At 43.0% G+C, this 24,773-nt stretch overlaps 1 protein-coding gene across 1 annotated transcript in view; it reads right to left on the bottom strand.

Annotated features, from left to right (window-relative positions):
• The window catches only part of cacna2d2a (calcium channel, voltage-dependent, alpha 2/delta subunit 2a), a 145,832-nt gene that overhangs the window by 65,411 nt on the left and 55,648 nt on the right, over positions 1-24,773 (bottom strand). Inside the window, exon 4 of the mRNA XM_080461153.1 lies at positions 5,666-5,725. Within this exon, the coding sequence (XP_080317279.1) occupies positions 5,666-5,725 (60 nt within the window). The remainder of the gene's footprint in view (positions 1-5,665; positions 5,726-24,773) is intronic.

Genomic DNA, 24,773 nt, shown 5'->3' with positions numbered 1-24,773 from the left:
TATGTTCTGCAGAGGGCTCAGATGGGTTCATCTGGTTTAATGGCAGTACGGGGCAGGAAAAATACCAAAATCAAACAGGAAATTACTTGCTGACAAATATGACAATGCACGTGCCGCAACAGGTGACCCGCATGATTCAGTTGATCAAAAGAGTATTTTCTGACATTAGAATTAACGCACAAGCCGAACGTGTGGAGAAGAGATAGAAGACAGCCAGAGAAGAGGCATCCCTCCATTTCAGTCTATTTTACCACAATCAGAATTTGAATCTGTCCAAGGCAGCCCTCGTAAGACTAATGTATTCTGTAGCTAATGGAGCTGGTAGCTTCGAGGGCTGGGCTGAGAGTCGCCACAATGATTCTCACTCATTTCCTCTGAAGGGCCAATTATCTCAAATGGAGGCATTATGAAAGGAGCTGAACTTGGTCAAGTGAACAAACCCTCACAACTCTGGCTCCCGGTACTTCAGGTCATGTTACACCTCGGAGGAGACCTACTGTGACTTTGGGGAGCCGAAATAACAAGATGAATGTGGGTAATTTTTATTCCCACTAAAACACAACCCAACACTTCCGAGCTGGAGAGCCGCCCAAAATTTAAAACGTAATGTACTGACCAACGTGCGTGTGTCGGGAGTCAGACGGAGGTTGTGTGAAAACGACTGTGTTGTGTGTGTGTGTGTGTGTGTGTGTGTGTGTGTGTTTGTGTGAGAGAGAGTGAGAGGCTGAGTGGCGCCGGAGAGAGAAGAAGAAGAAGAAGAAGAAAAAGAAAAGGAGAGATTGTGTTGTCCTATGATGAAAGGCTTGATTGATTAGAGAGTGATGATTGCGGTAAATGGCCTGGAAGATGGCTCCATCTTCTGTTTCCCGTTTTCTCCGTCTCTTATACCTTCTTCACTCTCTCACTTGCTTTCTCGCTTACACCTCTCTCTCCCTCCGTGCCGCTGTTTGTCATCCTCTCTCCAGGTTTCATCATGGCAATCCATCTCTCTCTCTCCCTCTCTCTTTCTTTCTCCCTCCCTCTCTCTCTCTCTCTCTCTGTCTCCTAATGGCACAGCTATTAGCACTAATGCATTTCAAACCTACAGCAGCTGCCACATCACAATCGGAATGAAAGGACATGTCTTCCTCCAATCTCTACAATCTCTGTCCTTTCTTTCGTCCAGTGCGTCGTGGTGCGGTGGCGTGACAGCGGTCATCATCGACAGCCTCCACATGATGAGATTTGAGTGGCTGATAATAATGTAGATAATAATATATTGTTGGGTGGTCATTAGCCTGAAGATGATGCTGAGCAGGCAGAGAAAGACATTTTCTACATTTTACAAATTTAGCTGCATGCCCGGTTTTTAAAACTATTTCACAAAGTTGCCGACCGACTGAATTTTACCGAAGCGATCTGACGCCGTTTTGAAATATCTTTCTGCATGATGAGAGCTTTTTTTTTTTTTTTTTTCTTTTCTGACAACCAAGTGAAAGTCCATCCATCCATCTTCTCTAGTGTTTTATTCAAATCAAAAATTGTTAGTCCATCAAAGCAAAAAAAATCATGGAGGGACAGACAGTCACTCACACTGAGTCATTTTAGAGTCACCAGATTTCCTTAAAAAGCCGATTCACTCTCTGTAGGAGACTTTTCAGTTCTTGTGGATATATATATATATATATATATATATATATATATATATATATAAGCAATATGAGACGATGTCCTGGTTAGTGTTAAGTATGTGACCAGCAAACATTCACATCTGAGTATTTTATTTTTTACTGCAAACACTCTCTGCAGTCTCTTGCTGCCCTTTTCTGATTATTGACAATTAGAAAAAAATAAAATAAATAGATTTTGCTGCTAATTCCCTAAAAATCAGCAAAGAGCTCCGCGAAGTTTTGAGTGAACCTTTTGATAACAATTTAGTAAAGTTCACAAACATTGTTTGTCAGGGGACAAAACATTTTACATGTTTTGCTACTATGAACTATTAGTAGTCTAAACTCTAATTTTTTTAATTTTTCTAATTCAAACGTTTTATTCTCTAAGATCACCCTGATAAACACCAATGCAACGTAAGCAAATAAAACTCAACTTCGCTAAAGTAATATCTTGTTCTGTCGTCCAAACTGGAGGAAAAGAAGTATTTTCTATGCAGCGTGCCCTTCCCCTTGTGTTTCACCGCAACACCGAGGAAAACGTAAATTGTGATCATGATTTCACGATATTTCAAATATAGTTAGGTTGTAGATCGCATGTTGCTAAACTGACGGTCTCACTGCTTTTGTTTAGTTGTGAACATTTAAACATTTTAAAACATTCATCTCGTTTTGTTTGTATTGAAGTCAGTTTCTACTGTTCACTGAAAGCGATTGTTAGAAAACCGAACCTTTAACCCCCGGTTACTCGACCCAAGCTCAACAACTCCCGTACAAACTGACGTTTGTTTTCTCCTGCCATGAAAATCTACTCAAACACAGTTTGGAGAAAAGGCCTGATGAATGCCGACGCCTAAATGTGGTGATTGCAAGAGATATCTGTTCCACTGAGTCATACGTACAGTGTAAACAGCAAGGAAAATAATCCAACACGCTGCATATGAAAATGTACCTTTACCACTCAGGATATATATTAAACTACAATTGTAGATGTTACCAAGCATGGCCGTGTTTCATAAATACAAATTTAATTCCTACTAACATTGCCAGCTGTGCTCGCAATTGAAACTATTACTTCTTTTCCAACTGGTAATCTTTAGCTTCATATAGTAATATAACCCTGAAACACCTTTATTTTTTAATGAAAGACGGGTTAAAAAAATGATTAATGAAAGTTAGACATTAGCAAATTAATTGAATGAAATAATAAACGTTTAAAAGCAATGTGCCTGGGTTAATTTTTGGAGGTCATTTTACTTCAGCTATTGACGTCTCCCTCTTGGTTTTGGACACGGATACGATCAGCAGGTATTAAAAGATTTGTGGAACATCCGTGGTGGGGGTCTGTGATTCTTTCATTTATGAATATTATAAAAAAAAAAAATGTATATGTGTGTTTAAAACATCCAAACGACCTTCCTGAATAGATATAAAATGTTACTGTTGGGCAAAGCTGCACCATAAGCCTGTTAAATTTAAATTTTGCCTTAAAAAGTTGCAAAAACTGCTCCAGATGTTGGTGGCATTCAGGGAGGAAAACCCATTTAAAGCTGTAACGCCTTTCAACTAGTTACTACTTTGCTGAGGAGAGAAACCTCGATGTATTGCAGGTCCCCAGGTAATATAATTAGTTGGCGTTTGCCACTTCAAAGCATTTAAATGACGTCCTAAACACTGCACAGCCAGCCACATTGTGTCATGGCTCAGTTTTCAAACAAATTAGAAATGAGCAACGTGCTGATGCTATTTGCACTGCTGTCATAGAGCTCTGCTGTTGGGCTGCCAATTTTTCCTTTACAAAACAGAGAAGGGTTGTGATATCTGGCTGTAAAGTTGCTGGTCCTCCTTTGTCCCTTTTGAGGATTGCGAAACAGCACGGGAATCACTGCGTCGCCTTGGGGTGGGGGTGGGGGGCTCCGTTGCCAACACAATAGTGGCATGTCACGGAGGGATGGGCATCTGACCTTGAGAAACCAGCGACAATCAAACACTTTAATGTCTATTTCACACACCATTTCATTCCAATGGATTTAAAACCCAGAACGACCATCTCAACAGTTGTTACGATCAACATTTTGACATCCGTAATGTCCAGCAGTCGGGATGGTGTGAATCCCTCTCTGCAGTCGGACCTGGAAAATGCCTGAATGTGTGTGTGATGGCGGGGAGGAGAGGGAACGACCCAGGTCTTCCCATTGCTGCGGTAACAGCTGCGATGGCAGCCGCTATGAGGACCAGGCCTGTCGTTGAGTTTCGATGATGTCACCAGTTTGTGCAGGCCAGCAGATGGGCCGGGCCAGGTACAGAACCTGCCGCTAATAAACACATACAAATAAATACCTGTTCAAACGCAGACAACCACATCATGGTTCAACCCCCCCCCCCACACACACACACACACACACACACGCACAGCAGAGCACGCACAATATCTATCAAAACGCACCGTCTCACATGCGTAAACACCTTTTCTCTTGGTTTGACAGACTGCTCCACCCGCTAGTTTAAGATGCAACACATTTCTCCTAATATGCCCAAAGAGCATGCAGCCCTAATCTAATTAGAGTGTCAGTCAGCAGAGTGTTCACCCAAAGAGGAATTAGGAATGCACAAAATCTACAAACAGGAAAAATCTTCCTTCAAGAATGCAGCACACCCCCCCCCCTCCCCTGCCACCTCTTTGTGATATTTTTTAATGGTTTCACAGTCGCCCCTGCTGAGATTCATCACCTTGCCTAATTATAAAGGCAAATGAAATCAGCTCAATACATTATTAATAGAGGAACACTATTAGGATTCATTTGCAGTATGTGCGACAATATGGTATATTCCAAGAGTTTTCAGGCCTGATTAAAAAAAAAAAGAAGCAGAGATAAAAGAAAGACATATGAAGCGAATGAAGTCTGGAGGGTAAAAGGGTGGGAATGACACTGGGCGGAAAAGGAGTTGAAAACAGGATAAAGAGCAGCAGAAAAGTAGGGAGAAGGGGGGGTTTCGGAAGGGGAGGGGTGGATTAAAGAGAGTGCTGGCTTTTCCACTTGAGGAGGTATTGATGCCATATTGGATGCAGCTACTTATGAACAGGTGTGCTGTGTGTGGTCACTGTGACCCGGGCTCCACTTCCTGCATGGCTACACATCCGATTGAGGTGCACCGGAGCCGGACGTGGGTGGGGAGAGGCAGGCATCAACCCTACTCAGGTCTAAGATGAAGGGACAAGCACACTGGAGCCCCCCCCCCCCCCGACCAGTGGGGTGGGAGGGTGCGATGGACGAGGCGCAGCAGCAGCCACCGAAAATACCAAGACTCCAGAGTGTAAGCAACCATGAATAAAAATGGACTTTGCAGGGAAGTAGGGCTCATAATTATTCCTTTTAAATCAGTTAAAGCCTTTTCTCAAATATCCCCCAGGAGGCGTGGGGTTAAAAATCCATTTGAGGGAAGTGTACCATGACATGGAGCTCGTCTCCCTGGAGACAAAGGATATGACAGCAGGGGGTGTGCACGTGCACATATGCGCCCATGTGGGTGTGTGTGTGCATGCCCGCGTGTATCGATACACGGACGCATTGAGTGTTTGTAAATTCTGGAGTCGCTGGAGCACACAGAATCTCAAACCATTTCTACTATTTTCTTTTTCTCTCCCAGATTTCAAGCAGGGTTTGTGTTTTAAAGGTCAGCTGCAGGAGAGTGCAGCGCGCAAGCTGCCGTGCTCCTGTGAAACAAAAAGCTCTAAGATAACACTCAACACAATCAAAACATCAAACCCTAAAAGACAGCAAGGTGAGGATACACGGAGGGCCGTGCTGAAGTGACGTATTGCTTCTTTTTAATTGGGTACCACATCGTCTCTGTGATGCTGATCACATTGTCATTTAAAAGTATTCAACTGAGGAGGACAACAGATGCGAATGTGAAGAGGACAGGCAAATAAATCAGTCTGCCTCGAAAAAGAAGAGGAGGCAGTAGATAAAACTCTGGGGAAGAAGGGGAGGGGAGCAGGCGTCCTACTTTACCGTCACACCGTCTTGCCATACGTGCTCCCTCTGAAGCGCCTCGGCCTCCTTGGCTAGTTTCTGCAAAGAAACAGAAGAACAGCAGTGTAAGTATCAGAAGTCGATGGGATATTGATCGGTGTGTACGGAGGAGAGCGAGTCAAACACACAAGAAGATGGTGATCTTATTCCCCATGAAAGCCAATGCAGCTGGAAATTAACTGGAAGAAATTAGACGACAAGAACAGATTGTATTTAAACAGATTACATATATTTTGATTAGGAAATGTAATGGAGGTGATTGAACGTATGGAATGACTAACGATTAAGATTAGAGCTTTGCATTAATTTAAGTTAGAAGTCGGGTAGGTTAAGAGTTGATACATACGATCCATGTCTTAACACCATAAAGCTCCATTTATCTGCCTGAAATCTGACATGAGACACAATAAATATGTTGGTTTTTTTTGTCAGAGAAAACCGTGTATTTATTACTCACTACCTCAAAAGAAAAATTCGGTAAATATCTACGATTGTCCAAACAAAAATTTATCAGAAATGTTCACAGCATGTCTACATTCGTAAACAAGAAACAATATTTGTTAATGGTTGTAGAAGAGAACTGGGCATTACGTAAAACGGTAATGTCAACTGTGATTTGAAATAAATAGAGCTCAACAGTCATGACTTAATTGACTTGACATAGAAAATATCGAACAAAAGTTTTAATGAAAAAACTAATTATTATTCTAAATGTATTACACAAGCTATTTTTATTGCTGTGGGGCAAGATCCAAATTTAATGCAAATGCAACTAGTAGAAAATACTGCTCGTTCCCTTTCCTTAATGTGGGCCAAATATTGTGTTGTAGTTATTCTTTACGCATCGACTTTAAAGATTCAGTACCTCAGCGACATGCAGCGCTTCTTCCTTCAATCATTTCTCTTTGAATAAACAGAGAAAGGGAATCTTGATGTGACAAACAAAAAGAAAATTGGTTGTTTTTTTCTAACTCACGGTAAAAAAAAATAAAAAATGAAAAATAAAAAAGACTTTCAATTTGGAGAGAAGATGTAAATGGAGCAACAAAATGCATTTCCACATAGAAAACATGAACAGTATGAACATTTTCTCGGAATATTGCGCTAAAATACGTGTAATAACATTGTCATCTTACTCCATCCAACACCAGTGCACTCTGATGTTGTCATAAAATGTGCATGAAGAGTCTGACATCATTTACCATGGATGTGGCTGGTCTCATCCCTGGGAAAGCTTACTGTGTGCTGGCTCCCCATATAGAAAGTCATTCAAGTGGCAAATATGGTGAAGCCTCAGAGTCTCTCTTCTTCCCGACCAGTAAAGTCCTCCCACCCTCCCTCCTGTTCCTCAGTATCTAGGTTTCCCCAGGCCTCTAGGGGGCGATCTTATTTTTGTCCTAGAATGGTGTGATTGGCCACCAAGTCCCAAAGGCTCTAAAATTACTAACCTTATTTAGACCATTTCATTCATTCATCTGTGGCACCACACTGAATGAGTCCCACCCCCCCCTCCACCACCACCCCCAACCACCACGGGGGAGCTTTTTATCTACCGAAAACACTCAAAACATAAACACTGTTAAGAATCCTGCCCACCTCGTTTCAGCCCTCCAACACCAAAACAATACAGCAATACAGCTGGGCCTCATCTCAGCACACAGTATCTCAGTCTCTGGGCGGTACCATGCTGGGGATGTGAGCGCAGCACAACAAATTTATATATGCACGTGATGTGAGGTCAAAAACTGCGTTTGTGTTTCATGAAGTGAGAGAATCTGTAACTTTACATGGCTGTGCCTTTACGCAATGCTCAGCAAACACTGATTAAGAAAAATAAGATTCAATTCATTTGTTAAATTAGACAATGGGCACCTGAAACAATGAAATAGGATCTAATTAGCTTGTTGAAATTATTACCAAAAGGGTTCAACACAAAAGACTTTTTGTTTCTTTGGCTCTTTCTTTGAGGGGGTCAGTTTTGCTGAAGGGAGGCGCCACAGCGGTTATCTCCTGGTGAAACCGGCAACACCACATAAACAGAGCAGCTAAACAATAATCCCACAGCGCTGATCTTCGAGGTCGGCCTGGAAATTAAATTCATATGCTCGCTACCTCACCAGCTGGCGTCTCTATTAATTTTCTTTTTCTTTTATTTTTTTTAATCGTTATAAAAAAGTTTATTTTAGTGGAGGACGAAAACATACCGTCTCTAACTTTTTTCCACATCAACCCTCCTTTCTTGATCTATGATCTCGCAACCCTTTCGTACCTGTGGCTCAGTCTTTTTCTCTGGGTTTAATCTGTCAGTAAAAATCTCTACTTTGTCCCTTTAGAAAATCCATTTCTCTCCCCTTGAGTGCCCGACACATCTTTTTTTTTTTTTTTTTTCCCCCCTCCAGTTGTGTGTTTCTCTTGCCGTCTCTCTCCTGGTATTCTTCCTCCTCCTCACCCTGGTAGGCCAACATTTCTCTGGGACCCTATCTCTTCTCCAGCAGCTTAATGCTGTCCCTGCGCTCAAAAAAAAAAAAAAAAAAAGCCATGTGTCTTCATGTGTCTCTCCTTCCTCTGTGTTGGCCCAGATGGATGGGCAACACAAACAGCCAATGAATCAGTGTGAGAGATGTGGGAAGGAGGGGGGCAGGGATATATCATCTATGCTGGTGGCTGGAGCCCAAGCAGCTTAGAGCACTGGATGAGCGTAGTGAGATCAGCACAGTAGAGCGCAGATAAGCCCGGTACAGGCCCACACAACACAGAAATAACGCTACGGCGTGCAGGCGCAAACACGCGGAGAGAGTCCGCAACGTGAGCGTGAAGCTCTAACGTTACTGCTCCCGTAACCTTGACGTGAGATGCATCATACCAGGGCCATTTGTCACCCAGCCTTCAGGCAAGGTCAAGAACCATAAACACAACTATGTAATGGATAGTGGTGTGCGAAGTGTCTCCGCAAGGTCTCCAGACTCAAGCGGCACACAAAGGAGCCTGTCGCGCATGCTAACGTTGTACGTCATAATGCAGGTGAGAGAGGGATTGTATAAACCGCCACAGCGGAGCGGCATGACGGTGAAGAAGCCTGTCGGTGAAAGGCCGCGTCTCCTCATTGTGAACGCACAAAGCCAGAAGAAGAGAGGACAAAATGTAAAGAATTTAATAAATAGCACACCCACACACACAAAACCCAGCGTGAGACGATTAGCATCTTTAATATTCATAACTGTTCAGTTTGCTCTGTTCCAGAGGGAAGCGGTTTAATCACTCAAAGTCATGTTATTTCTAGAGGAATGACAGCCCACCAGGGACGGACAGCGTCATGCTGTGGTGAGCGCCAAGTCGACACTCGGCCGCCTGTGTGATTGCTGTAGCCTGTTAGGCCCTTCCACTGAGCATTAACTTAAAGGGCACTCGACACAACACACTGTCGTCTGTGTGATCTGGAGGGACTCTTCAAAACATCTCTGCAATGTGTGTGTTTGAGCGAGAGGGCTCTTGAGAAAACACGACACGGACTGTACATGTGATTGCAGCTTTGAATAAGGCACTCGACATGTTCAAAATGACCCCCTCAGCTCGGTTTCTGGGAACGCTTAAGTCACCTTGGAGACCAAAAGACTGTGAAATGACTCTGCCGAGGTCACTTAACCTTCTCGGAGTGAATAATGCGGCAAGGAAAGACCGGTCGCGAGTTTCACAGTGATTGTCTGCTGTGAGCAGTGACAATCAACACCGCAAGCAGCAAAGCTCTTCAAGAAAAGGCAAATGTGGAACAGTTGTCTGAGGGTCCTTTCCACAGAGATGAATTAAATATTCAGACACAGAATCAGTAGAACTCCATCATCCCTACATCGACATAAACTCACAGGATCAGGAAGAATTATCAGCTACAGCATGACAACCGAGGACTTCCAGGGTATATCACAAGCTCACAATTTTGTTAATAATGTACCTCCTTTTACTTTTCTTAAGCACAATCTGACTAGCAAAAAACATTAGTGGAAAAAGAATTAGGCAAACAGCGTAGGATTAAGTAGACAGCCTTGTAAAAATAAAAGTATTAAATGTCTTCTTACTTTAATACAAACTGTCACTAATGACTGGTGAGCAATTAGGTTCATTATGACTTTAGCTTGTTTATAAGTATTTTTTTCCTTCTCTTCAGGGAAGTAGGATTTTACAATTGACCTTTTTGACCTGTTTCCACTGGATTGCCTGGTCTTTGTCAGATATACCGTCTGGTGGTGGATGACTTGTCTTTAGACACCTGATGACATTTCTGATGAAGACGGGAGAATCCAGTAGAAATGTGTGAAAAGGGTAAATTATCCATACCTACATACCTGAAGAGGAGAAAAGAGAAAATATCTGTGAATGCTATAACTTCAAAATGCCATTGAATTGTACATCAAGATGACTCTTTGTGTTTTGTTTGTTATTTGATTCAGGCTCTTAAAGCTGGCTGCATTAAATATGATTCAAATGAGTATCAATGCTCAAATAGTGATTTCTTTTTTGAATTCTCACAGTGCTTGCAGTACACCTGAATACCACTTGGGGTGCTAATTCCCCCTTTGAGGAACACTGACCTAGAGGACATTGAGGACAAAACTGTGGCATGTTTCTGCAGGAATTAAAATTTGAGTGAAACCTACAAAATGTCACAGCTGCTAAAACACTGATGTCACATGATAGAGATCTCTATAGTGGTTGGATCCAGAAAGCTGCTCAGCGTGCTGTAGAAATAATGATGCTCAAAGCCGGGGGGGGGGGGGGGGGTCGTGCTGCAGTTGCTCCATTAGGGGGCAGCAAACAGAGTCACGCCGGCGAGCCAACAAACAGCAACAGCAGCCGCAGCCAGTGGAGCCTGTCAGAGTGAGAGCAGTCTGCTTTAAGCTCTTCATTCTGTCTTCTCCACTCGGCCGGGATTAAGGCCAATCATAGAAATCACTGAGTCAGAACCGTCCCACAATAACAGATGGAGGGACTCTCCACTCCAGAATTTTAAAACATCACAGACAAACTCACTTTCACTTCGCATCACACCCCTCCCCGCTGCCCGCCATCTTTCGTTCTCACACCTTCCTTTTATCTCTCCTCTTTGCTTGGCTGTTTTATCCTGCCATCATATGCTGTACTCCATTTCACTCCATCTGTCTCAGTTTAGTGCCCTCGAACTTTCTCTCCCCTCCAACGCCATATTAATTCCAACAACAGAGCGACGAACTAACTTCACCAGAGTTTAATTGACTTCACAGAGGGCAGAAAGTCATTTCGAGGGAGCGCAAGATGAAATGGGAGAGATCTGGAAAAGTTATGGGATGTTTTGATTGGTTGGCATTATTGCACTTTTTTTTTTTTCTTTTTTTTTTCTGAGCAGGGTGACTGAAATGACAAACTTTAAGCTCTGGACATTAAAAAAAAAAGAGAGAAAGAGGACAGAATTGGCTCTTCTCTTCAGAGTCACCAAACAATGTGAAAGTCCATAATGAGGCGAAATAATGACCCTTAATTCCAGGTCCCTGGATGGTTGGCTGTTGGCGGCTGGGTATTGTAGTCCTTATTAGCGTACTCTGACAGAGGATCTGCGTGGATGGGTGGGAGACCCGGCCTTTGTTCCCAGATTCAAAGCACCCCGTGGCAGGCCCGTTTGCAGAGGCTGTGTGTGTGTAGTGCTATTGTAGCATGTGCCGAGATAATCCCTGCCTTTGTTTCCCTCTCATAATCTTCCCCCACCACTACGGAAATGTTAACACTTTCTTTTTGCAATTTCCCCACTCATGGCAGCGTCGTCTCGACTCTGCTTCGCCTGTTTCCAGAGAGACTGGATGTGGAGGATGCGAGCTGTCACAGCGGCGGCGGCAGCAAGTCACCGGCTTTTCAAAATCAAACACCAGCTTTTCCACACTGCACACACAGACGTACAGAAACACCACATACCCACAGCAAATTGCCAGCATTGTGCTGAAGTGCCTGTGTAGTTTCCAAAAGACAAAAAAAAAAAAAAAAGGGGGGGGGGGCAGCTGTCTTTACTTTGCAACAATACAGAAGCTTTATGCAGCAGCTAAACTCCCTCATAACGGTTCTTCACAGCCAAACTGGAAATAATCGACCTTGATCAGAAGCTTTTGTGTACTAATCAATCCAGTATTAAGTCGATAACATGCATAGAATCAAAATACTATTATGTCACATGAGAAAACGAGCTAATCAGAATGCCGATGAATCTCCACGAAGACAATTCTCACTAAAAACTCATTCTCCTCTAATTTGGATGCTTTTTATTATTTGTTTCATTTGTGATACTCCACTGAAAATAATATGCATTTCACTCATTAAACCACAGAGCCTTTGAAGCTAAGTGGCGGAGTCATCACTGCACAGAGCAGGGCCAAAGACCATTGTGCTGCACATTATCATTCACTGGAGCAACTGCCACTGTAAATTCAATTATACTTCCGAGGGGGATAAACGCTCCAAACAACTCTCACGGGCATGCATGCACGCATGCAAAGTGACATGTTGAGCATCATGACCTCCGTGTGACGTGGCTCACAATGCTCATATGCAGCACAAATTAAAAACAATAAAGAAATGAAAAATGCAAAAGGTCAAACAAGGTCAGCCTGAGAAGGCTGCAGTGAGTCGAGCACGGAGATGGGGAGGCTTGACGGCACGTTGGCAGCTGAGACTCCTTCACGCCGGGGCCAGCAGGGGGCTTCGGGTGAGTGTGCAGGCAGGCAGGCCAGCCAGTTGACAGGGCCAGGAGCAGCTCGGTGACACGCCGGCGTCTAGCCAGTGGGGCTCGCCGTCCACCGTTTGACGGATAGTCGCGAGCATGCGCATGCCTTTACCCCCGTTTACGGCATCCACGAGACAACAGTGAGCAACAAGAGAGGAAAGTGACATTTATCAAAAATAAATCCAGAAAAAAAAATATATAAATAAAAAAAAAAACCTGTCATGACTCCTTCGCAGCACAGAATGTATCAACCTTGCAGGTGACTGAGAAGGAGAAAATTGCGTACGCGCTGTGTGGAACAAATGATGAATAAAATAAATAAGTCAAACAGAAGCTCAGTGACATTCCAGGAGAAAGTAACAGAGCTCATTGCTGCTCTTTTAGGTAGTGCATCTGTTAACAGGTGTGTGTGTGTGTGTGTGTGTGTGTGTGTGTGTGTGTGTGTGTGTGTGTGTGTGTGTGTGTGTGTGTGCGCGCGCACACACAAACGTGCACGCATGGGATTTCATGGAAGACCTGCTTGTTTCGGTTACCTCCTCAGCAGGCTGAGTGGGGAGAGGGGCACCGAGTGAAACGGCATCAAGACGCAGGGCAAATGTCTCCTTGATCAGAGGTGAAAGAGATATACACAAGCACCCTGCGACACAAACAACAGCAGAACAAGGCCGCGAGACAACGCGCCGACACCGCTGCTGACGACAAGTTAAACCGTTGTGTGACGTGAAAACGGAATGATCGGTAAAAAGGCTTCGAAGGATGAGGGCGACCGTGGAGATGCGCGTAGAAACACGCAGACAGAGGCAGTTCATTCACCTCTGGTCATCAGACATATGGGCATACAGTACACTTGCAATCAGACCAAAAGAGCCCTCACTAATCAACACGCAATCAATTACACACACACATTTGTATTCACCGTCTTTTCATTGGCTGACGTACGATCACGGTTCTGCACGGGTGGAAATAATGCTGGAAGGAGTCAAGAGGTTGATTGTGAAAATTTTCTCGGAGAAAACAAAGGCTATTTTGTCAGGTCAGAAAAAAATAGTCCACTTCGAGGTCATATCAAGTATTTTCTTACTTCCTTCAGTCTAAATTACATTGTTAGGACTGTGACTGGCTTGACTGACATATGGAGTCGGGCTCATACATGCTTGCTGTGTTATTTTAATTAAGATATGATCCCAGTTTTTTCTCCAATAAGTTTCACATTTTCCGTGGCTGCCTGCTTGAACAGCACGTTGTCGTAGCAGATGGAACTGTTGCCTCATAACAAGACAACCTATACGCTTCATACCGGTTTAGTTTGCACTTGCATGAGTTTCATTCCAAAAACAGCGTCTTCCTACATGCTACATCCAATGTTTGACGACACTAAATAACCCGTACGTGTGGATGTGTGTGTGTGTGGGTGTGTGTCTGGTTATATCAGCCCAGTGATGGACAGACTGTCCAGAGTGTCCGCCGCCCTTCAGCCCATGTTTGCTTGGATCATCTCCAGCTTTCATGACAAGAACGTCAATAAAGAACCTTTAGGAGATAGAAGCGTCTTTGATTTAGTTTTTCACTGAAATTATGAATAGAAGTGTCTTTGTTTTTCCGAACCACATATTGTGTGATTTTTTTTTTCTCTCTCTCTCTCTCTCTCTCTCAAATCGCACAAAAGAGATCTGACAAAGGCGAGACATTTGTGTGTGCTCCCGCTGTGCCAGTTCAACTGTTCACACAAACAGCGTCTCACCTCTGTTGCACCTCCGTCACTGCCTGTGCAGTCGGATGCACAACATGGGTGGAACACATCGGCCCACTGTTTTTACGCTCATGCTCTTTAGAGACGGACCTATCTCCAACCCCCGCGCCCGAACCTCGACACCTACTGGCAGATAGAGGTGGTTTTGCTGGGTGTTTGGGATTATAGAGGATCACCATGTTCTTTTTGAGGGACTGCTCTCATTGTGTCTTTATGTTGGACGACACTCTGGCTGCTTCCCAAAGGGTACGACTCCAGGTACCGATTCATGACACAAACCAGGACAATATGAGTGCAGATGCATTGTGGGTTTTTCTTTTTTATTGTTCTTGTACTGTAGGTGGGTTTGTCAGGAGAAAAATACAAAACTGCTGCATCAGCTATTGTTTTGTGATGTCTGTTCCTTTTTTTCATTTTGTTGTTTGTCTTTTCTAAGATGGCTTTTGAATAGTTTCTTGATATGATTTTTAAAATTGCTGACATGGAGAGCGACTATATCTTGAGTTGTGCTACTGAAGTGACGGGCGATTGCTCGTCAAACGGTTTGGGCTTCGGTTCGGCACCATATTTCGATCTGTCCACATTTGCATAGAGAGTGAGGGTGGATGCGTGCGGATGTCAGAAATGTCCTTTTTGGGGACACATTCTATTGATATTTAATTACAAAATAGTCAATGATGCTTTGTTATACGGACAGTTTTCTTTTTTTCACCTATCAAGATGCCAAACGGAAGCCAGCAACTCAGAGATGATCCGAATAATATACAGTATGTCAAATACGAGAAAAAAATAGACCGAGAGACATACCAATGTTATCTAAATCCATCATCTCAACACCCATTTCTCTCTCCTGACCTCTCCACAGCACTGTTCAAGGGCAAACAGTTTATTTTTCCTGTCCATTTTTTGCCCTTTACTTCAATCACATTCCTTATTGAAGATTGCTGATAGTTTAATGAAAGGAGTTCATTCTGGGCGATCATTATTCAACTTAAAGGTCACAATACGCCCCCCCCCCAAAAAAAAGATGTTCCGTGAAGTCTTGCAGATTCACTTTGCCTCCCTTCATCTTTACTGCTACAAAGAGAAAGAGCAGTGACAAAACCATTGTCAGAGTGCCAGCGAGCACAGTGACAGCAGGCGCTGTTTCACAAAGTGTATCACTGACAGTGTGCAGCCAGTCAATTGTTCAGGGTTTATACACACATGTGCACACACGAGTACACACCTTCAGCCACCCATGCACGTACACACACACACGCTTGTACACACACCCTATCCAGAATTCGAGCAGACGAGAGAGAGAGAGAGAGAGAGAGAGAGAGAGAGAGAGAGAGAGAGAAAAAAAGCATGCAGACACGGATGTCTCTCAAAGCAATTACAACAGACTGAAACCAAATTAAATTTGAAGCCTAGAGCAACACCAGCGACTGAACGTCTATGACAGATATGACAGGGGGGGGGGGGGGGGGGGGGTGCTGCAGGACCAAAGGGTGGAAGGCGTGATGTGAAGAGAACAGGTGTGGGTCAAAGAAGAAGCGAGAGCTACTTCTTTTAAAGAGCAAACAGTCAGAAGTAGGACAGAGAGCCCTCCCTGAAAGAAACCCATCAAGACATAACTCTACACAGATTTAAAAGACCAAACAAATTGGGTGTGCACGTTTTATGAACTTTAAACTGTGTGTCTTTTATGCTGCTGCTTCCAAATGCATGCCATATGTGTCTGGACTACTTTTCCTACCTCCGGGGCCGCCGCTGGTCCCCAAACATTCTTCAATCGACTTGGTTTACTAACGTTTGCGCGATATAGGTGTTCATTCACAGTGAATGTTTGTTCTTGTCTATAGAAAACCACGTCACCTCCCACGGATGCCTTTGCTGTTTAACAATTAATACCCCTAATGACAAATTCTCCCCTTTTTAACCTTACACTCTTTTTTTCCCCTGTTATGGAGTCGTTCGTTCTGCTGGCATGATTTGTTGCTTTAGTAAAGACATCACAATAACTGTAGAGGAAAAATAATGCGTTAAGAACAATTACTCAATCATAATTTAGGTCATTTCCACACTGTAAAAAAATACTAAAATACAAATGAAAATAAGGACTGAATATGCAGAAAATGAAAAAGCCGCATTACTTTGTGCTTTTTTGGAATAATGTTACAAATACACAATTAGTAGATAATGAGCTTTAATATTCCACACCACTTAAACATTCATACAATGTGATCTAACAACTCAAATAAAAAAAGAAATGTTTCACCTATGCAATTTAAGTTAAATGTAGTCTATGATCCAATTCGGTGTGTAGTCATCTGAAATAAATACACTAATGAAATGCTGAATAGTCCAACATCCCGATCCGCGGTATGAAATATAATACTCTCTTAGCCTATGCAATTCAAGTTAAATGTAGTCTTTCATTTAGATGTGTAATAATGCATGTCAGATTGAAAAAAAAAAATTGATTGAAATGCGCAAAAAAACTATAAACTAATATATTTCTTCAAAAATGATCTGAAAGTCTGAATATAAAAAAAAAAAAAAACACCACCAAAGAATTTCATGTTAAATGTAGTTTAGTTTTTCTTGAATGATCACTCACTTATTCAGAATATAAACAAATATGTTTCTGGGCACACTGCAGCTCATGAAAGTACGGTTTTGTCATCAAGCTGGAAAACGATCGCACGGAAGTAGAAATAGACTATAATGTGCCGACCGTTTAGCAAACGCAAACATGTCCTCGTTGCAGGCGTACAGATTAGCTCAGTTTCCAGTTCTCCATAAGATATCATTTCTCCATTTTCATTATTCTCGTCCAAGAAATGACAGGATTAGTTGTGGCGGCTTTTAAACATCTGATCTTATCTCACTCTCCTGGGTGAACAATTAATCCCCCTTATTTCTCTCCTTCTCATCACCCCCTCCCATCCAGGCTTCATCTCGCCTCCATTTCTCTGCTCCTCTATTCTTTTCACAACCCCCCACCTCAGTGTCTATCGCTCCCAGAGGATATCTTCTTTTACTAGAGAGAAATGAAGCTAAGTGGCCTGGCATTTAAATACCTACGGCGTGCTGCGGAGCTATGTGGAAAAACCTCGCAAAATGAGGGTTTTGTAATCACTCGTCAATGGCCTTATAGTATGTGCGCACATGGAATGTGACTCTTTACTACCGGTTATGCTCTTAGACTCACTACATTATTGTCTTCTTGTCCATGAGGGGGAGTTTATAAAGCCAGTGTGACCGTTACATTCCCACTAAAACAACGCCGGACGAGTCTATAATCGAGCTCGGGCTGCAGGTGCAGAGCGATGCAACGTGAAGTGATAATCTGTCGGACTTTTCTGTCAATCCGCCCGTGTGACTAACAAACGAAGGAGGCCGTGTGCCGTTTGAAGAGGAACCAGCGTCTCATATGTTAATGCAAATCGCATCTGGTTAACACTGTAAATGTTTGATCAGTCTGCTGTGTCTCGTGCTCACGTGGTCGACCCTCACGGATCGTTTGTGGGCGGTTGAACAAAAAGACGACGCTCTTAATTCACAAGTGCTGAATATATGAAATCCTCGATGCAGGGGAATCATTAATAATTATTCAAGTTGGCAAGGAGTACACTGTTAATACTATACCTGGGAATATATTCTGACACATTGCATTACATTACAGCTCAGATCCTTTTGCATTGTAAACACTGCTGCACATGATTGGCTCCCTCCTCTCCTGCCAGTAAAACTAATCCCACAGCTTTCTTTTCACTGCGGCTAGATGTGTTTTTATTTTAGTTTCTTTTACCCAGAGCTCCTCATACATTGAAGCGACTGGCATTATATGATCATTTATTGATTTATTAATTTGTTGGTAAGAACCATCTGGACTTCAAAGCACCACCAAAGACCTGAATGTGACATTTATCACTCACAGATTGTAACTAACATGACTCGGTAATTTGAAAAGTTTGATGGAAGAACCTCTTCTGTTTTGTGGGATGAGAAAATATAGTTAATCCTAAAGGGGTCATACTATACAGCTTTCAACACTTTTGCATGATCTCATTGGTCCAAAAATGTTGTATTCAAAGTTTATTGCTTTTCGTCGATTTTCCTCCATTTGAATCTTGGATCATAGGAGCTGCATTCAGAATCTGCTGTGTCTGTGTGAGCTGGACTGGCTCCACCCACACATGCCCATTTGGGAAGAGGAGGAAGTACTTCCTCTCATGATGCCATCTGCCAGAGCAGAGCTGCCTAATTGTGATTGGCTAAACCCCTGATGACACTATATAGGGTTTGATTTCTGATTGGCTCGTTGGAGCAACACACTTTTTAAAAACCGAAAGAAGCCAGGGAGACAGAAGACAGACTTTCTTCACTTCTGGGGTGTCACTCCACGATTATTACAGTAGATCATGTGATCTTCATGTTTGGTTTTGCTTTAATGTTCAAACTCAATGTCCCTCCTGACACAACCTGAGCGGCGCATATCGTCACATCACTCATATAAGTTGGCTGCTTAATATACAAAACAGTGTAGAACCAGAAACAGTCACGTATCACAAGTGAGAAAAAGCCACATCATGCTTGTTGAATCCATCACAACCAGAGGTGATTTAGCTTTTTCCTGTTTGTATAAACGAATCATGATTCACTTTATTCAGGTCTTGAAAATATGGTCTTGACTATAATCAAGTAACATCGAGTTATAAAAGGTCTTACCAGCCCTAAAAGCTGACATGCATTTCATGATACTTAACTTGGTTTGATAAACTTTGTTTTGATAAGTCCAGAACAAGTCTTGACCTTGAGCTTAAGGGATAGTTTGTTCGAATCCCAGCTCCTGGAGGAAGGCCATCCGGTGTATAAACTAGTTAAGTGTACCTCTCGTGGTACAATCACTGGCTGATTATACCCACATGCACAGTAAATTAGTTTTACACTTTGACAACTGATGGAAAAACAGACTGTTAGAGTCAGCGCTAGTGATACATGATATAGGAGAGAGGGATTAAATGTTTTGCTGAACACGTGACTAAAACAAAATATCAGATAACTGAGGAATAATTAAAGTGTTAGAGTCCAGGTATTTACTCCTCAGTCCAGCAATGCTGAAACGCAAATATTACAGATGTCTCAAACTCAAATTAGCCGTTTTAAGCCAAACATTGGTCAAAGATTAAACTGGGAGTCAGTGTGTGTGTATGTGTGTGTGTGTGTGTGTGTGTGTGTGTGTGTGTGTGTGTGTGTGTGTGTGTGTGTGTGTGTGTGTGTGTGTGTGTGTGTGTGTGTGTGTGTGTGTGTGTGTGTGTGTGTGTGAAGTCAGTTTACTAGATAGCATTTACAGCTTCTCATTACCAAAGTGGTAAATATTGTGGATCCTTTTATCTCGCCTCAAAATATTTGCTGTTAAGAGACCAACACACGGCCAAAACTGCAACTCTGTGAAGACAAATAGCAATAAGGAATATCTAACATTACAAGCAAAAAAAAAAACTCAAAGGAAAAAATAATAAAAGATAAAAAGAAATAAAGTATACGATTTAAAAAAAAAAAAAAAAAGAAAGTATGATAGAGGCAGAGGGAGGACGAGAGCCAGACAGCAGTGAAGGAGTCTAACCTTGACAGAGAGCATCTTCTGACAAGCATCTGCCTCCTGTAATAATTTAGAAATAATCTCCATCCACAAAGGCCCAGCAGTCTGGCAGAGTAAATGCTATGTGCCTGATCGATCACTCCGATTCAGCCAGCTGCCGGTCTCGGTGTGCGCAGGCCTAACATCGATCTCAGGCCTTCTCCCCCTCTCCGGCGTACGGAGGAGGATGACAGAGTGAGGAAGAAGATGAAAAGGTGAGAGATACGTGAGGTGATGCCAAACTGAGAGAAACAAACCCCAAAAAATGGAGCGGGACACAAATACAAAGGCAAATTTCTTTTTTTTAAACAACAGACGGAAGTGAATAGTTACAACAGTGATAACAAAGCGGGTAAAAGCTTTTCCGCAAACTACAGGATCTACTGATTCCGGGCTATTATGCCTGTCCCCCATGATGCTTTGCTTTATGACAAATATCCTCCACTGGCCAGGACACAAACCTTTTGTTGGGAGCTTTCTGAGGTACTGCAGGTGGCCACCCAGTTTCAGACATGATGAATACACACCAGCACGCACCAGCACATCCCATCAACACATCCAATTACTACTCAGCGTTGTGACAGCATTAACTGCCACTGTGCATTTGGCCCCTGGCAATTAATTGGCTTTTAAATAGTCTGCCATTAGCACCAATTTGAATGAATAGATGTACTTCTCCGCCTTCACTTAGCACACTTTGCCGCTGAGTCATTTAAATAGTCGCGAAGCGATCGAGTCCGTAAAAGGTGAACCATGCTTCAAAACATATGTCATTGTCAGGCATATGGACTATGATTATAGTATCGGCATCAGACAAGACGGTCACACTAAAACACCTGCGTACGATACGTGAGTGGTGTAAAGTTTGCAGTGGAACAATAATTGTGTTCAAATGCTTTCAGGTTCAGCTCGATTTACTCACCAACACCTCTCTGAGATGATTCGTCTTACTGTCCAATGGCAAAGTGACTCGGGAGATAAAGTCATGAAAGCACTGATATACTCACGTCGAAGTTCATTTAAATTATTTCTGAGCTCATTGCAATTAAACTTCTTATGCCAACACAAACTCAGCAGTGAGCTGATTGGTAGCCTGCAGCCTGAAAAGGGGGACTTCAGGTGAAAATCAAGAAAAAAATAAATAATCAGCTCCCCTGAGTTTCTTTACAGAATGAAAAAAAAAACATATGTAATCAAAACAAAAGACATGCATGATCAGTTGCTATGAAACCGGTGAAATGGGGAGACTGGTGTCGGGATTGTGTGGCTGCTTTTTAATGTTCACTCTAATGTTTCCAGAAAGTCTTGTTGAGATCAAGATTCTATTTGCATTCGGACTTGCAGACCAGTGTAGAAAACACTACAAAATCGAAAGAGGAAGTAAAACACATGAGAACTGCTCGCAGACACTATAAAAGTAAAAAAAACACTATAGGTAATCTGACACTTGTATCACAGAACAGAGATAACAACAACATGCTGCTGTTAATCTGTGTACTGTACTGTGTATCATTATTATTGTCATCTATACGTGAGGGGCGTTCTAGTTGTAGTATAAATAGTATTCGTCTGTATGGGTGAAATGTTTGCTGTACGCACTCTGTGCACTAAACGCCAGTGCTTTTCCTGGTGTAGGACACTGCATGCTTCAAATGTCAATACTGTGTTTTATGACACTGTGATTCACTGTTTGTTTGGTCTCCAATTATTGATCTCCAAATAGACCTCTTATAAAATTGGCGTAATGATCAAGAAAGCATTTATCAAATTGGCATGAATATTGTCTAATTCATGGACGAGGCAAAACTTTCTCAATATTTATTCCAATCCGAGTCATTCTTGGGCGTGAGCTTCAGGCTTGTGAAACCAAACCCACGATCCCGAGTTGGTAACGCAATTGTTTGGTGTTCAGCCTTATAAATCTTACAGTATGGGTAAGGTGGGGGGTCAAATGGCAGAAGCTTAATGTGATAAGCTGAACCTGAGCTTGTAAGTTTGTAATCAATGATAGGGATTAATGTGTATCAAATGGAAGAAAACGCACTGGGTTGCCTTTATCTGAGGTCGCTCAGATTACAGGAGCAAAGGACATAGCAGGAGGAGAGAGGGAGACGCAGAAAAAAAAAATAGCGAGACAGTAAAACAGTCCAGACTGTGGAAGGAGGCGGAGGGGAAAAAATTGTGGGATAGAGGAAGATAATTATTATCATAGAGGTGGTTTTCCAAGGTCAATATTTGAGATTCTCCTCGACTGTCTCTCTGAAGCATAACGCTCCCTCCCCCTCGCCCCCCCAGTACCTCCGCTGTCCTCCTCTGCCTCCAGGCGAGCTTCTATCTTCTCCTCCCTTCTTCGCCTGTTCCGGCGCCTTTCCTCTTGTCACTCATCCAGCGGAGGAAGTCAGTGCCCCATCCCCGTGGTCACTGGCTCGGATGAGCTGGAGCCATAGCCGACAGCTACCGTATAGCTCCTCAAACACAGGGCGAATTAAATGGGCGATAAACAAACTAACGGGGCTTCCAGTCCGTGTGGTATTGGGGAGCCACCTGTCAGTCAGCAGGGAAACCAGGTAACTGGGCATCAAACCCCCATCTCCCGTGCCCCAACTACTTTATGTGTCTGTGAGGAAAAACACCTGTCAATCATGAAAAGTGCTGGGTCATTATGTTAAGACAGGCTGTAACAGGCTGACAGAGTTATGACGGGCTGTCAAAACCCAAGACAGAGGGGCAAAAAAAAAAAATCACGGTTGAGGAAGAAAAGGAGCAGGGGGAGGTTGAGGAGGAGAGGAATTGGTTGCAGAGGGGAAGCGAGTGAACTCCAGTTTGACAGGACGCGCTCAAAACTCCTCAGTGGACTGGAGAGCAAAACCCAGACGATAATCATTTTAGCTGAGGAGTCCTTACAAGCTCACTAACAATCCAAAAAATGGTTTAAGGTGTCTTTATTTCTTGTAATGTGACGTGTTTCCAGGTACCAGGAGAAGGCATCTTCAGAGAGGGGATTTAAATCAAATCCTTTAAATCTGATTGGCTTGTTGAAAAGAGAAAGAGGCTTTGTGAATGCGGGATGATACGGATCTGTGCATGATCACCGGCCTCCACCCAAACACCTCCCTCACCCAAACTATTCATGCAGGGGCGAAGAGGAAGATGAAGATGAAGAAAAACGCATGCATTTCATCTTAAACGGATTCTCTGAGAATGTAAACTGGTATCTTATTCTATACAGAAAGAAATGAAACATGTTTGAAATGTAGAAATGTGAGCACATTCTTCTCTCACACAGGAGTCATTCCCACTGAGGAAAAAGGGGAAAAAATTACATTTATATTTTTCCTCTGCGTAAAAAAACCAACCAATTTTTAGCTCACAAAAAATGTATATATTGTTCATACTGACATAAATTCAAATCGCTACTCAAACATCTGTTAGTGCTTTCATAATTTTTTTTTTCTTTCTTTTAATTAACCTGTAAGCACACCGAAGAAAATTACGTTAATCACAATTCAACTGGTTGCATTTTCTGCAGCTTCGGTAAGAAATAACAGCCATTTAAAAGAGGCCATGACTCATTCATTTGTAAAAGCAGACCTAAATATACCAGTAAGTGTCTGACAACCATCAATTGCATTTGCCAAGAATGCTGAAACACAAGACTTTGAAAGTCAACGTACAATTCCTGAGTCACTCATCGGCGCCCCCCCCCCCCCCAAACACAATCACAGACCACGCACAAGCCCAGCGTGTGTAAAAGGGAACAGACGCTCTGGTCATTTGCTCTACAAATGTGCTCCAACGCCAATAAGAGCCCAGTTTCTTTTTTGTATAACCGCCATTGCAGGCCAATGCCACAACTAATATGAGATGATGCAACAAGCTGAGACAGACCCTGAATAGCTTCCACTTAAGAAACAAACACAACAGAAGAGATGTGACAGCGCGCCGCAAATGAATGCAAACTTGGAAGAAATGGAACGGAGAGAATAATTCAATCTGCAGCCACCTCTTCCAGTCATCCAAGGAGAACTGAGCTGGGAAGAAGGCGAGGGTAAGGAGGGGAGTCGGGGGCGGGGGGAGGGACGAGGCGTGTGATGCCTTTCTCCCTGGGCAGGGCGAGGGTGGCAGGCTCCCAGATAAGCAGGGGCAAAGCAAAGATTAACTGCTTGCTCTGATGGAAGAACAAAATAAAGGCAACGCGACCTCTGCTTCGCTCGGCCTCACTGCGTCAGTGTCCTTACTTTGTCTGCACACGTGGTCGGGTTTGTGTGTATTAACCAAGATTAACATTTCCAAACAGAGTTGACATCAACCCAGACAGAGGAAAAAACTAACGGCAGAACTCCAGTGAGATGCGTGGTGTATGGATGACCCCCTCATATCCTCGCCGACTCATCATCTTGCCGTCTTCACTCGGAGTCTGAGCTTTTCATTTCCTGCAATTCTTCACCGCAGACCCGTGGAAACGTGGCGGTGTCACCTGTGAAGCTGCCAAACCGCTTCTTTGACGATCACTTCTAATTGCTTAAGTTGGTCCAGTTGTTGGAGCGTGTGCGTTGCAGAGAAAGAAAACCTTCCTGCAAAGACGGAGCCGTTCTGAAAGTACCGCGGTGAAGTTGATCTCTGGGATCGTTCTGGTGTGACTGAGCTCGTGAGCTAAATCTCTGCATGGAATAGATTGTCCTAATAACCGGGGCTCTTTGGTTTTCCAACTTTTCTTTTGTGTTCACTTTGTCGGTTTCAGACAGGACATTGTTCTTGAATTGAGCAGGTACGATCACACACGTCTGTGATCAACAGTAATGCTTGTATAGTCAACGTCCACGCTGATGACGGCGACCTCGGACATAAAGTATACAACTGCTATTAGAGTGCTGCTGAAATACGTACATGAGCTTTAGCAACGCTGCAACTTTTGTATTCATCATGGTTGAAAGCGGTCAACGATGAACATTTGGATTATAAGTAAAAA

Source organism: Lipophrys pholis, assembly GCF_963383615.2.
Source record: "Lipophrys pholis genome assembly, chromosome: 4".
NCBI lineage: Eukaryota > Metazoa > Chordata > Actinopteri > Blenniiformes > Blenniidae > Lipophrys > Lipophrys pholis.
The sequence above is the reverse complement of the archived record's forward strand: the minus strand, read 5'-3'. Positions and strand labels throughout refer to the sequence as shown.